The sequence below is a fragment of the Chlorocebus sabaeus genome, chromosome 14 (assembly GCF_047675955.1).
Source record: "Chlorocebus sabaeus isolate Y175 chromosome 14, mChlSab1.0.hap1, whole genome shotgun sequence".
Classification (NCBI taxonomy): Eukaryota; Metazoa; Chordata; class Mammalia; order Primates; family Cercopithecidae; genus Chlorocebus; species Chlorocebus sabaeus.
In genome coordinates, this window is record NC_132917.1 from 30,636,740 (window position 1) to 30,651,742 (window position 15,003).

The 15,003-nt window shown below is 49.5% G+C and overlaps 1 protein-coding gene across 2 annotated transcripts in view; it reads right to left on the reverse strand.

Annotated features, from left to right (window-relative positions):
- The window catches only part of GALNT14 (polypeptide N-acetylgalactosaminyltransferase 14), a 235,662-nt gene that overhangs the window by 13,654 nt on the left and 207,005 nt on the right, over positions 1–15,003 (reverse strand). The window contains exons 10-13 of one of the 2 annotated variants that reach the window (XM_007971039.3): positions 8,417–8,543; positions 5,744–5,836; positions 1,120–1,203; positions 499–643 (exon numbers count right to left, since the gene is read on the reverse strand). In XM_007971039.3, coding sequence (XP_007969230.1) covers positions 499–643; positions 1,120–1,203; positions 5,744–5,836; positions 8,417–8,543 — 449 coding nt within the window. The remainder of the gene's footprint in view (positions 1–498; positions 644–1,119; positions 1,204–5,743; positions 5,837–8,416; positions 8,544–15,003) is intronic. The other variant, XM_038006749.2, reaches the window with a different exon arrangement.

Below are 15,003 nucleotides of genomic sequence, written 5' to 3' on the forward strand. Positions count from 1 at the left end.
CGGACAGTGATGATTTTACGAAATCTGATGTGATTACCTGCCAGTCAGAGCTAAATCAGCTGGGAGACTCACAGAGCAGGCATTCTGTCCTGTCCCAGGAGGCAGTGTCACCCAGCGGCAGCCTTCTCCCCCTTTGCATTTCACATCTGCAAACTAGCTGTGCCATTGGCCTTGCCTGACCCTGCCCACGGTTGCTGCCAGCAGGTAGGGCACCAACTACAACAAACTCATTAAGCTCCTGCTAACTTAATGGGCAATTTCCTGCAGGCAGGATGCTGCCTGTTAAGCTGTCTTTCAGAGGAACTCTATGCACTTGGAAAGCAAGCAGTGTAAGCACAGTGGCAGAGTCGGGGGACGACACCTCTCATGCTCCACTACTGATCTCTGGGAATAAGTGGGCATCTGATGTCATGTAAGAGCAGGTGATGGAGGCAGAGTCATCTGGCCGCCTCCCTCTACTGTGACACGCGGTCCTGTATGCCCAGCCAGTTACTTTACCTGGGACTTTGCATCTTCGCCTTTGACCTTGGCACAGGGGCTCAACTTTAGGTTTGGGGTTTCTTGGTTGTTCTGCCTTTGAGATTCCAGGCACTTCTGTCTCTGTCGGATATTGCCCTTCTGGATGGAGGACTCCTTGGGGATGCTAGAGGAGAGTCACAGGGAGAGAGGAGAGTCCACTGCTCATTGGATTAGCAAGACTACCAGCTGGAGAGGGTGGGCAGCGTTCTGAGAATGGCAGGGCTGGGTTGTTACAAAAGATCTGCACAGCTCAGAGAAGGGCAGGGTGCCACTAAGAATGAGGTGGCAAGGAAAGACCCAGGAGCCACAGATGGGGATGAGTGCCTGCAATGGAGCTAGTGTCAGTGAGTCCATAAGCCAGGGCTCAAACGCAAGCAGGTGAGAAATACTGCCACTGGCTAACAGTAACCCCTCATGCTACTGATTCAGTATAAGGTCCCTCCTGGTTTTAGGGGTGAAGGGAGCCAACTGGTCTTCTTAGACCTCCGATATACATAAAAGCTCTCATCTAGTTGGTCACTGTCTGCCTCTTCTCCAGACCAAGCCAGCTGAGGGCCTCTCCTTTCAGCCAGCCAAAGCTCCAACAGGTAGGACGGATACCTGAGTTCAGGGTAGACATTCTCCAGGTACCACTTGAAGCTCTGGCAGCGCAGATTCTTCCTCAGGTCCAATCTGCTCTCAACACTGGGGGCAACGGGGTTGTGGACACACACAAAGACAAAACACAGCTGTCAGAGGCAGGCGCCAGCAACGCCAGTCCAGACTGAGAGCACAAAGCGCAACTCATAGCCATGCTCTGTGCTCACATCTCTCTGGAGGGTGCTGGGGAAATTAAGCAAGAACAGATTTCTATAACTGCAGACAGAGCTATGGAAACACTTAGCAATGTCTCACAATGGTGCAGTAATGACAGCGAGGACTGGTGCTTTTACTTGAAGATGGAATTTGGGGGTGTTTTTCCTTTTCATTCGAAACAAAGCTGCAAGAACATTCAGTGTGTTGTCAATAATTCACCGCTGGGGCTCTGGGCTTGCTTAGTCACAATTTCTCTTTGGATTCTGCAGCCGAAACACCACTTCCCACTGCCCCAGCCTCAGAAAACCCTTTTATTTCACTGTTTCTGGGCCTGGTCATGTGTTTGTTCATCAGATATTCATTGAGCACCTACTGTGTGTCAGGCATTATACCCAATGTGGGATACTATGGAAAACTTTTGAACAATAGGCAAAGATAATGAAATAACCCATCACAGCCCAGGTGACATGGGATGAGCAGGAGGGATCTATGGGAACAACTCAGAGGGGGTCCCTTGCTTGTCGGGTCCATGGTGGTCAAGGTAGTAATGGTGATGCTGGTATCTGGAAGGAAAAGGGGACATTATCTAGACAAACCAGAGGTAGGGGCCCCGCTAGAGGCAGTGGGGAGAGTGAGATGAGCACATGTGAAGACACGAAGGAAGCTCTGCGGGCAGGAAGAGTGCTGCCGGGTCTTAAAATAGATGTGTATGTGAATGTAGGGGTGGTGATTTGGAAGAGCAGAAATGGGCGAGTTGAAAGCAAAGACAGACCATAAAGGGTCCTGTGAGGCACTGCCAAGGAGTTTGGACTTGTTTAAAGGGCACTGGGATGAAACTGATGGGTTCTAAGCAGGGCAAGAGGTGGTTTGTACTTTGACAGCATCTCACTGCTGGTCCATAAATAGGTCTGATGGGAAAAGCTGGGGCCAGGGAGGGTAGTGAGGAGGCAGCTGTGGAAACTCAGGTGCTGATCATGCTTTCAAATAGGGAAGTGGGGGGGGGGGGAATGAAGAACGACAGGCTGAGTGCCTCCACACCTCTCGGCACCCAACTAAGTTACATCCATGTCTTGTTCTTCCTGGGCAGACACATAGAGCTGGCCTTGCTTCCTGTCCAGCTCACTTCCTTCCACTCCCCACCTCAAGACTGCACTAGAACTTCTCATAGAGCACCAACCACAGCTCATCACCAGACTCTAAGCTCCATCGGGATGGGAAGGATGTCAGGTTTCTAAAATGCTGAATATTGGGTGTTTAGCAAGGGCCTGCGTGCTCACTGCATGATGGTGCAGTGTTACCAAGACTTGGTGATCATTTGGATGGGAAAGAGAAGGAGAGGGATTCAAGGCTGACACCTAGATTTCTGACTTGGGCAACAGGTGCAAGGAAAACTCTTCACGGGGATGGGAAATATCGGATGAGGAGTAAGTTTAGGAGCAAACGTCATGAGTTCAGTTTAGGACTTGTTGAGTTGGAGGCGCCAGGGAGATATCCTGGTGGAGGTGTCCAGTGGATAATTGGATAGAAGGGATTGGAGCTCAAAGGATAGGTTTGGCTGACAAATAGAGATGCAAATATCAGCAGCATAGATATAGTGCTTAATGCCAGGGAGAATATGTCGTCAGAAGAGGCTTTCTAACGGACCTTCCGGCAAGACCACCATACAAGGAGTAGGAAGAGGAAACAGCCTGCAAATGGGATCAAGCAAGCAGTGCCTAGCAGCAGAAGAAATGCCATGCCTGCAGAGTTCTGGAAGCCTAGGGACCGGGGGACAGCAGAGGGGCCGGGGGAGGGAGCAGATTCATGCTGATGGGGCAGCGTAAAAGGACAGCACAGGGTGCAAGGAAGTCATGAGGGAGCCAGGTGGGAGCAGTCTCAGGGCTTGTGGGCCAGGAGCGAGGAGGGGAGTGGAGAGAGGAAAGCAGACCACTGCTTCATGAAGCTGGGCACTGGAGGAGTGGAAAAGACAGAGCGTGGATGACAAGCAATGTTGGACTGAAGGAGGGTTTTTGTAGTTTGCTTTCTTTCCTTCCCCTCCTATTTTTCTTAAAGATGTAAGACATTTAATAAGTTTAAATGGTGACGGGAATAATACAGCAGAGGAGAGACTAGGGATCAGGGAGAGAGTGCAGGCACCCAGAGGGCAAAGCCCCCTAAGGAGAGTGGTTCCCAAACTTGTCCCCATGTTAGAATCACCTGGTGTGGGGTCTTTAGAAAAATTCTACATCCCAGGCCACACCCCAGAGCAAGTAAACCAACTCTCTGGAGGAAGGGCACAGACTGCAGTCAGTTTGAAACTCCCCAGGGGACTCCTATATGCAGACTAGTTTGGGAACCTCCTTGGTAGAACCTTGCTTCTTGAATTGTGGCACTCAGGCCGGGAGCATTGCATCACCCGCAGCTTATTAGAAATACAGACCTCCAGAGTCAGAATTTTCATTTTAACAAGATCCCCAGGAAATCTGCTTGCCCATTAATGTTTGAGAGGCCCTGCGCCAGGAGGCAAGAGGAGATGAATCCAGGCAGTGGGAACTCGATAAATGTTGATTTATGAATGAATGCAGCGATGAATGGTGCATCCGGAGTACAGGTGGAGGGATGGAGACCACAGCAGGAAGCACAGCCTGTCCTTTGAGACAAGAGACAGAGAAGGATGCTGCAGATGCAGTGAAGTTAATGGGTTGGTTTGTTTTGGGAAGTTGATGTCATCTATTTCATCTGTAAAACAGAAGGTGTCATCTGCTGCCAGCGAAAGAGGGGGGTGGACCAGGGGCTGGGAAGAGTGGAGATTTAATGAAGATCGAGGGAGAATGCTAGCTAGGAGAGGCAGCAGGGCCAGTGGGCAGACTGCAGGCCTTGCTGAGACTGACGACCACGGTGTATTATTAGTAGCACCAGCTGGCATTCCCAGTTCTGTTCAGCAGCCTGTGTGCACTGGAGGACAGGGTGCAAAGTCAGATTCATCCAAGGTTGAACCTGGAAGAACTGTGGGGATGGTGCTGCTAGATGGACAATAGCACAGAAGGTCTGAGGACAAGACCTTTTAGTTCAGTTTTTAAAAGAGTAGAATCCAAGCTAGAGAGGGAAGGCAGTGAGGGGGATGTGGTTGATATGGCCAACAGATTGGAAGTTCTGATGAGGACTGAAAATGAATGCCTTGGAGGTTTGGAGTGAGAGAACCTGAGGGGCGGCATGGATTTATGGTTTCAGAGGTGCAAACCATTTTGGTGGGTTCTGATTTAATCCTCCCACTCAGTGATGGGTTCAACCTATGAAGTTTAGGCTGCAAAAAAAACCCATCTGCTCAACAGCCTTCGTATGATGAGTGGGTGATGTTAGCATGACAAAAAGCCATTGGTTGCCCCCAAAGAAACATAAATGATAGCATTAGTGAAGGTGCTATTTTTCTCTACTCTAATCAGCTCCCGGCTGGGGAATGCAAGGTCATTCCAAGTTTTGAAATCAGACAGGTGTGGTTTGAGCCACCATCCCCCTCTGCCATGGTGTCATCTAGGGCAAGAAGCTTAACCTGTAGAAGCCTCAGTCTCCTCATCTGTAAACCAGAAGTCATTATGCCCATTCCTCCGAGTTGGGAGGATTAATGAGATGCCTTATGTAATGGTATCTAGCTTTTATTTATTTATTTATTTTTAATTAATTAATTAATTTTTTTGAGATGGGGTCTCACTTTGTCGCCCAGGCTGGGGTGCAGTGGCATGATCTCGGCTCACTGCAACCTCCGTCTCCCAGGTTCAAGCGATTCTCCTGCCTCAGCCTCCCAAATAGTTGGGACTACAAGTACCCACCACCACGTCTGGCTAATTTTTGTATTTTTAGTAGAGACGGGGTTTCACCATATTGGCCAGGCTCGTCTCGAACTCCTGACCTTGTGATTCACCCACCTCAGCCTCCCAAAGTGCTGGGATTACAGGCGTGAGCCATCGCGCCCAGCCTGGTATCTAGCTTTTAATAAACATTCCTTTCTCTGTCCTCTCCTCCCATGAAACTTGAGCACTGCTGTAGAGGACATCTGTACACACGCTGTTCCTCCAAAGAAGGAGAGAACTTAGGCTTGGATGATGTAGAACTTGGAGGGAGGAAGTCCCACCTAGAGGGACTAAGGCTGTCTAGTCCTGCATCCTTCCTCTCTGCAAAAAGCAGGAAATATTGGTCCATTGCACAAGGCACAGCTCAGCTCCCCTAGAGCTGGCAGTCCAGGTTGCCAGGAGTCATTCCACAAGAGCTGCCTAAGCCCTGCACATCCAGAGCTGGGCAGAAGCTCTGAGGAACAGGAACGAAGCCACAGCCTTGGGCCCTGCGGGAGCACAGGGCAGCTAAGCTGACTGGCCTATCAGCACCCATTTACATCGGTCCTATGAGCTGGGCTCTTTTGCACTCTCTGCCCTCCTCAACCTGAAGGAACACTTACTTCCCGAAGGGCCTCTCCAGGGCGAATGGCCGGGCAGCGTAATAGTATTGCTTGTATTCATCCATCCACACTTCAGCTGTCCGCTTGGTGTTCCTGGAAAGACAAGGAGTGACAAGGAGTGTCAGTAAGGGGCTGTCTGAGAGGCCCTGTGAGTGTCAGTTAAAATACACATGTGTGGGCTGAGGTGGCAGCACCACCTAGGTTCCACTATGGTCAACCCACTATCATTCCTGTTCCCAGGGCACTGAGCCTAGCCAAGCCCCACCCAATCTCCAAAGGGGTCTTTACCCGAAGACACAAGATTTTAGTACAGGTTGAGTATCCTTTACAAGAAATGCTTGGAACCAGAAGTGTTTTGGATTCGGGTGTTTTTGTTTTGTTTTGTTTTGCTTTTGGAATATTTGCATACACATAATGAGATATCTTGGGGATGGGATTCACATCTAATCTAAACATGAAATTCATTCATGTTTCACATACACCTTATACACATAGCCTGAAGGTAATTATATTTTTCCCTTGGGGATGCTGAATAAACTGTGGGTTGTCTGTCTGCATTTTGACTGCCACCCGTCACATGAGGTCAGGTGTGGAATTTTCCACCTACCGCATCACGTGGGTGCTCAGAAAGTTTCAGATCTTTGAGCATTTTGGATTTTAGATTTTTGGATTAGGGATGCCCACCTTCAATAACAACACACCTTTCCCCCAAAAGATACAGACCAGGGAAATCATGCCAGAAACTGAACTTCTGTGGCTCTCAAAGAAATAGGGAGAAAAGGCTCAGGAACCCGACATCCCTTCACTGCCAGTAACCAAGAGCACAAAGGCAAGGCCTGCGCGGGCATCTAGCCTCTGGCTGTCCTCGGGCTCTTGTCCTGGATTCTGTCCTTTACCATAGTGGAAGTGCTCAGGTCCCAGCTCTCCAAGGGGAAAGTTGGCACATACAGGTCTTCCTGCAGGCTGTGCAGTTAGCCTGCTGCAGGTGTAAATAACTAAGTAATCAGGCTTCTCTTTCCAGACTTTTTGCTAGCACTCTAGTTTTTAAAATCAGGTTATCTGCCCTGACTCTGACCCCACAAATCACAGAAAAGGAGACAGACAGAGAGACAGACACTAAGGATGACATCCCTCAGCCATCAGAGGCACTAGAAAGAGCCCCAGAAAAGAGAGAAAAGATGTCAGAAAAAGTCAGGTGGCTCGTGGCCTGGGCAGCAGTGGTATCTGCTGAGGTCAAGTAAGGGAACTTGGGGCCTAACTGAAAAGGGTGTGCTCTTTCAGATGCTAATTCTAGCGCATAAGCATTCAAGAGAAGAGGGTGGCAAGCCCTTCTAAGCTGGGACCTGCAATGACAGTTTATGCACACACAGCCTTGTCATGGGGCACCAGAGGCAGTTAACAGCACCTCCCTGGCCCCTTCCACTGCCGAGCCATCAGCATATTGGAAGCTGCTTTTCAGACATCCGTGCCACAATCCTGTAGAAACTGAATGACTTACCAGTGGCATGCAGGATGTCCACTGGCCAGGACCCAGTCTCAATGACAATGACTGTCTGGAGCCCCAGGCTCTGCCCCTCATTCCCAGGCCGGCCCCTCTCCAGGCGGCCACATGGCTCCTGCACAGCCACCACCTCCCTGTGCCAGATGTCCCCAGTTCACCTTTACTTTTTAAAACCTGAGAGCTGAGGAAACCCTGCCTTTGTTCCCCACTGCTTCCTGGCCTGCTGATTTTCTCATTGCCCTAGCCTTGCCCTTCACATTTTTGCAAAAGGTGTGGCCAATTTTCCTATTGCCAAACCCATGTCTCCTCCAGGACAGCTGTGTTGGGGTGGCTGTGTCAGGATGTGATGACACAGCTCCCCCTACCCCAATGGATCAAATGACAGAAAAAAAGGAAGAGGGGACCAAGTGGAGGAGTGAAGCTATCAGATGACAAGAGACAGAGGGTGGAGGAAAGAGAGAGAATCAAGAGGAAAAGAGGCAAAGATGGAACAAATTATTCTGAAAGGAGAAGAGAAAGATCGAAAGAGGAGAAATCGAGGAAAAAGAGTGGATGAAGGGAGGAAGCAGGGAACAGCCAAGTGGGCACCCTTGGGTCTCTGAGTCCCGGTAAGAACCACCCCTAGACAGGAGAAGAGAGCGAAACAGCAGACAGGAGCCCAGGGTCTCAGGCCCTGCTCCAGCCTGGACCCTTTGACTGTGCTGACTAGGCCCTGGAGCAGGCACCTAAGCTACATCCCTTGGGCCTTCCCATTCCCCTGCATCTGCCCAAAGACCTCTCCCCTAGTGACCCAGCCTGAAGGTGGGGCAGCGGCTCTTCTAGAACTCCAAGGTAAAAAGGGCTGCCTTCTTCCATCCCACAAAATCCCAAATATCGGGAGCCCATGCCCTGTAGGAGGGCACTGATGGGTAACTTGAAGCCCACAAGGCCTCATGTGGGGCCTTCCAAAGCCTCAGAAGTATTAGGGAAGTCTCTGGCCCTAATGCTGGATATGACAGGCCTGCCCTCCCTACCCAAGCAGAGTCTGGGTAGTACGAGGTGCAGCCCCAGCCAGTCCAAATCACACAGGCAGCCTAACAGAGCACCAGGGACGGCTGCAACCCTTACCAGCAGCCGCCCAGCCATGGCTGCCTGTGCTGCTGCCCACCCGCACTGAGCCCCTGGGCACTTACTTTATATACGTGTTGGCATTTCCATCAGGGAAAACGTACGGGTGCTTCTTCCGGAAGACATGCCCCACTCGGCTGCAGGGGACGATCTCTAGGCTGCCCCCGCACATCCACACTCGGAAGGAGATTTCTGCAAGACAGTCACGCCCCTCCTATGACCTCTTATTACTGCTGCTCCAGCTTTGAGGCCCCAGGTCTAATGAAATGGTGAGGACCCCACAGAGGCCAAAGAACAGACTCTGCAGCCAGTCTGTAGGCTCCACTGGCTGAGAGACCTCAGTTTCTCCATCCATAAATGGGAATAGTCCTACCACTTCGGAGGGTGGTATAAGTGAGCAGGGAAACTACCAACCAGCACGCCGGCTTCTGGAGCATATTCAGGGGCCAGCATGGCGGGGCAGGTGCTCTGCTGCAATGTCTCAGCCTGGAAAGGAGGAGCTTTGGGGCACCAAGAGAATTGCCTTCTAACCTGCAGAAGAATTCACTGTGGAATTCTGGTTAGATGCACTCCCTGTGATCCCAGAGGGTTAGAGTCAGGACCAAAGAGAAAGAAATTTCAGTCGAGAATACAGGAGAATTTTCTAACAATCAGGGACCAGGCGACCATTGTGAGAAGACTCGGGACAGGCTAGAAAACCACAGCAAGGATGCAACAGATGCAACTGAGTCCCCAGAAAGCCTCAGGGTAAGGTGTCCACAAAAGTTCCTTCCACTGTGAATGCAATTCTACCACTAGGGAAGAGCCACCTGAATCATAAACCAGGAGGAGAAAGTCTGTGCAGTTAATTAGAGCTGAAAGCAGCTCTAGAAAATGCTGGAAGCCTCAAAGCTGTTGTTGTTGGTGTCCCCTAGGTTTGTACACACACCCGTTTCTTCCTGGTTGGCTGCTGCTATGGGCCCTCAGAGAGGTGGGTGGGATGGAGTTAGCAGAGGCAGTTGTGATGAGTGTATTTCTCCCCGGGACTACACCCGAGCTGGCTTGAAGTAGTGCTTCTGCCCTGAGAAGGAAGCGGTGGCATACCAAGGAGGGAGGGAGGGGATTTTATCACTGCCATTGGTTAAAATTGCCAGTGCATGGTGACATTCAAAAGCAGAATGACTGTTAGTGTTAATATTGCTCTTAAATTTTCTACAGATAATGTACCCCCTAACTGACCACGGCGAGGGCAGCCTACTTCCTGCATCCCACTGGGCCTGTCGCTGGTAGAAAAGGCAGCTCCTGATCTGTAGGTATTCTGGTCTGGCTAGTGCTTCTGAAGTCAAGCCCAGGTGTGTGGCTGCCCATGTGAGGGGCCATGGGGAAGCAGGCTGGGTGTTTAGGGGCAGGGAACAAGAAGGCAGGTATTCTGGGGCCTTCATATCACATGCGTGTCCTGCACCCTGCTCTCATTCACCTGTCCCCAGCCACTCTTACCTGTCATCTACCTGTCTCCTCCCACGTTTCCTTGGAAAGGCCCCTGGACTGAGGTAAGACTTCCTTCATTAGCCCTACTCCATCACCTTCTCTGCACCTGCCCCTCTGCCTACTGCTGTTCACTCCCGGGAAGCCTGGATTCCCCTAAGGGTGGGGACCATGTAAGACTCAAGGAGGAAGAGAGGAATTCTCGTGACTGCTACTGAATCATGGCAATGACATGGGGGAAAGGAATAGGAAGAACTTAGCTTCACAGTCAGCAGGCCCAAGTCTGCAGTAACTGGCTAGCTGCAACCTTGGGTAACCTGCTTAAGCTCGCGGAGGCCTGATTTACTCTTATGTCAAACAAATGTCATAAAAATACTCCACTGGACTGCCGTCAGCATCAAATGAAACAGAATTTTGAGAACAACTGTGTAAACGCTAAGTGTGATTGAAAGATCAGCAGCAGTTATTATGAGACATCCCTCTGAAGCCAATCTCGTTAAAACATGGACATCACCCACCTGTGCCCCCTTTTCATTTCTTAGATGACTTACAGATGCTTCTTCCCATCTTCTGCCACACTGCACGAGATACCTGAAATGTCTGCACTTCACATTTGAGATTTCGACTCTCCATAAAGTCCCATGGTATAGCGGGAGTTGGCATTTGGCTGGGGCACTATTTGAATCGTTTTTCACATGAGTCATTGAGCAAAGAGTGAGCTCAGCCAACTGCCTGGCACCCACATCCCCATCTTGCAGTAGCACACAGAGGAACCTGGAGGTCGGTGCGTGGAGTTGTGTCAGCACGTGTGAATTTCAGTCTCCTGTCTGTGCTCCAATCAACTCCTCTCCAGAGACTCAAAACAGGGCCTGCTCCAGTTCCCAAAATGGAAAACCCTCCAATTCCTCAACACTAGAGATGGAGTCCTTGCTCGCTAGATTTAACTTACACATCTTGTGCCAGCTTTCTTCTAAAGATATGTATGGGTTTCATCTACAGTCTCTTCCTTTCCTTGTATTCAAATGAGACATATGTCCCTTTGCCTTTGCAAAGTGAATCCTTCCAACCTGTGCCTCCACCCCATGCCCCACCCCCATTCCCCACTAGCTGTTTCTTTGCCTATGATCCCTTGTCCCAGCTCTTTCTTTCTCTCTGAATCTACTGACCCCTCCCTTCTGCCACAGGCATGCACAGGTCCCCAGCTAGGCCAGCACCTGGCCCTGACCCTTCTCTACCTTCCTTCTGGTCTCCCTATGTTCTTCTCCTACATCCCCTCAACGCTCTGCCTCCAAGCATTTTCCTGACACTGCTGTCGCCTCTGCTCCCAGAGTTTGCCCTATGCTGAGGACTCACCTCCATCCTACCAGCCCCAACACTGCCCCAGGCTCTGGCACCAACTTCCCACGATTGGCTGAGGCATCTATTGAGGTGCACGGGACATTATCACACCCAAGACATCTCCTATGCCCTCGGCATCTTCCCACAGCCCGCTGCAGCACTGCCTCCTCTAAAGACATTCCTCCTCCTTCTAATTTTCTTATGTCTGTTGCCTTAGTACAAAAATTGAGTATTGCAATTCTGCAAGCATTAGCCATGGGAGGAAAATGACCCCTTCATTTACTTCTGGGCCAGGCAGGCAGTAGCTGATTAGTCCTAACAACCCTGCTCCATTGTTATTAATGTTCCTATTTTGCGATGCAGAAGCAGCTCTGATAGGACAACTGAGAGCGAGGAGCTGGTGACATTCAAAAGCATGAAAGCACATCTCCCCAACTCCAAAATCCATGCTCTTCCCCCAACACCACCCTGCCTCCATACTGAACATCCTCCACCAGCCAGTACAGCTGTGGATGCAAAGATACCGACTTCAAGGCACTCACAAATTAACAAGAGTGACAAATATATAGTTAGCTGTCACATGCCTACCCTGTCAACTCACTCATCCAGTCCTGAAGGATGTCCGTCTCAGGTCTCCTTCGGGCCAGCTGCTGCCGCCCAGAGGAACTTGCAGCCAAGATGAGTTAAGAGTGTCTCTACTCTGGAGTTCAGATTGTTATGCCTGGAATTATTGGAGGCACGTGTCTTGACATGGATCGCTGTGCTGCTGCCAGAGTCAAGAGGCAGTCTGAGGGATGCGGCTTGGAGTTTTCAGATTAGTGTGATGATTTATAGGGATGACAATGCGGGATATTTAAAACCTAGGCTATACAGGTGCTCTACCCTTATCTACATCACTGACTTCAAGGAAATGATGTGTATGCTCTCAGGACTGCAGGCCAGACCTGGTGGTTCACAGATATCTGCTGAGACCTTTGGGACAGTCTTGCAGTCGTGAGGTCTTGTGAAGGGGCTTGCACAAGTGCTATCAGAAATGCTGTAGATTCATGTGTGAGGCGGCGGACCTTCCAGGTACAGCTTAGGGCCTCTGATCTTCGAGGCTGCAGCACCTGCAGAGTCATCATTTCTGAAGTGAAGGAGAAGGGAACAAAAAAAAAATTTGTGTAGGGAGTTTGCAGGGGGTTCTTGCTGAGTCAGCGCCCACATAATCTCCCTGGTGATGAATGCCGCCTCACGGAGACCCAAATCCACTTTGAATTCCAGGCATGGAGATGTGTAATTATTCCATCCTCATCGGGGGCACTGTTATAATCTTACTTTCTTTAAGCGTCAGGTAAATATTTGAGAGTAAATTGCCCCCCCGCCCTTCATTCCCCCCTCTTTCCTTCTGTCTCTCCATCAGCTGATCAGTAGTTCTTACCACTCCTCCCAGGGTCCTAGCCCTTCACCAGAACCAACTTCTACCTGGCAAGCCCATGAATGGTGGACAGGAATTCAGGGGAGAAGGGGCAGCTTTCTCTCCAGGAAGCAAACCACGACTATTCACATGCCACTGCTTGGCCATACTGGTCAAGGTTCTAATTTCGTTTTTATAGCCTGGTTTCTAAACAAAGGCAAAGGGAATTATTACACGTGGGTACCACATTTTACATGGAGCCTCATATAATATATATGTGTGTGTATTGTATATACAATAGCATTGTCCATTCTACTTTTGGCCAAGTTTAAACCTCTGTCTGAGAAACAGACACTCACCTGGCTATTGTCATTCATAAGTCCACACATATTTATGTACAATGGGGAACCTTGCCTTTCAGTAATTTTTAAGTTCCCAGCATCTGCTGGGCTCGAAAGCAAGCTCTGTTATTACTCTTTAATGAACGAATGGACTTGAGTAGAGATAATCTTATTGGCCCACAAAACATCGCCTTGAATCTTTGAGCAAAATTACATTTCACCCATGGCTGGGACAATCAAGTCTCCATCCACACCTCTTACTCTAGACAAGTATTGACCACAGACATGCCACGATCTGCAATGGCCATATGATTGCAAATGCCAGGTGACACCTTTATCTTTCCATATTCTCTATTCAAACAGAGCAACCAGTGTCTGATGGGACTAAATTACACTTAGGGAAGTTGAGAAGCAGCAGGAAAGGACAGCTTCAAGGGGTCTCCCTTGGGCATGGGGCTTTAGCCAGTAGCCCAGGCAAGGAACAGAGTGCTGGCTGTATTAGCTTTACTCTCCATCTGGGGGAAAAGCTGACTTTCTATCACACTTGGGTGCTCTTCTCAAATGAGACCATGCCCCTAATCTTGAGCCACCAATCATGGAAAGGGTGAGGCTGAAAGTCAAGGAATAAACTACTCCAGCAGGTCACACATAATCCTCGTTTAACAAACCTTGCTCTCTGAAAGAGAAGGCAGCTCACCCTGGTGGAGCACAGGCACTTTCATTAACTAGTTAATCTTTGCAACAGCCCTGTGACGTGGGGCCTACTACCATTTTCCATTGCTGCAATAACAAATCCCCACAAACTTAGTGGGTGGGTTTGGCGGAGCCCTCTGCTTAGGGTCTCAGGCTGAAATCAAGGTGTCAACAGGATGGCTTCTTTCTGAAGGCTCTGAAGGTGAATACACTTTCAAGCTCATTCAGGTTGTTTGCAGAACTCAGTTTTCCTTGGGGTTGCAGGACTGAGGTTCCCTTTTCCACGTGGCTGTCACCCTTGGGGCCTCTCTCGGCTACTTCCATGTTGCCCCCTCCAGCAGCTTGGTTGGTCCCTCTTGGGCATCACATTTCTCTAGTTTCATTTGCTACTTCTCTTCTGCCTCCAGCCTGAGAAAGTTCTCTGCTTTGAAGGGCTCAAGTGTTTAAATTGGGTCCACTCAGAAACGCCAGGATAATCTCCTACCTTCAGGTCACTGATTAATGACCCCAAACACATCTGGGAAATCCCTTTACTATGTAAGGTAACATCCTGACAGGTTTCAGGGATTAGGGTGTGGATATCTTTGGAGGCGGCTGTTGTCCCCATTACAGGGATCAATCTCCACTTTAAAGACTTAGAAACAGGCTCAGTGAGGTGAAGTAACTTTCCCAAGGATGCCTAGCAATGGTTACAGGATTTAAACTTAGGCCTACGAATGCTTAATGATGTTTATAGGATTTAAACTGAGGCCTACCTGGTTCTACAGCCCACATTCTTCCCATAACACTCACCCACCCACCCACCCCCCACCACACACATACTCACACACTCAGGAGAGCCGAGCCTGACATAGCCTGGGGTCCCTGACTACATTCTGGGACAGCAGGTGGTGGTAGTTCCTCTCTGGGCCCCAACTCACCCTCTTTTCTCAGCAGTCTTTTGTGCCTGCTGTGCTTTGGAAATCCCCCATTCTAAATTCAGGAATCCCATATTTGCCCTTCATATATGTGCCAAGGGCTCCTTTTGGAAATATGTACCGCTTACATACCTACACACACACACCCCTACACACAACCCTACACACACACACACAGACTTTACACTAGGGCAACAGATTCCTTGTACACATACACACACACACACACACACACACACACACACGCACGTACTCTCTCTAACAGATTCCTTTTATCTCTAAAGACCAAAAGCTAAAAGTAGGATGCAGCTCAAAGTAGATACATTACATGTACACTGTGTTATGTAAATTGCAGTTTAAGCATCCAATTTTAATGCAAATCAACTTCTGAAAAAAAAAAATCTAAAAGCCACATTTCCCTAACATCTGCTCATAGGCTGAAATGCACATGTAATGATCAAAACTATCCAGCTCACCTTAGAAATACTTTGGAAATGGTGGCA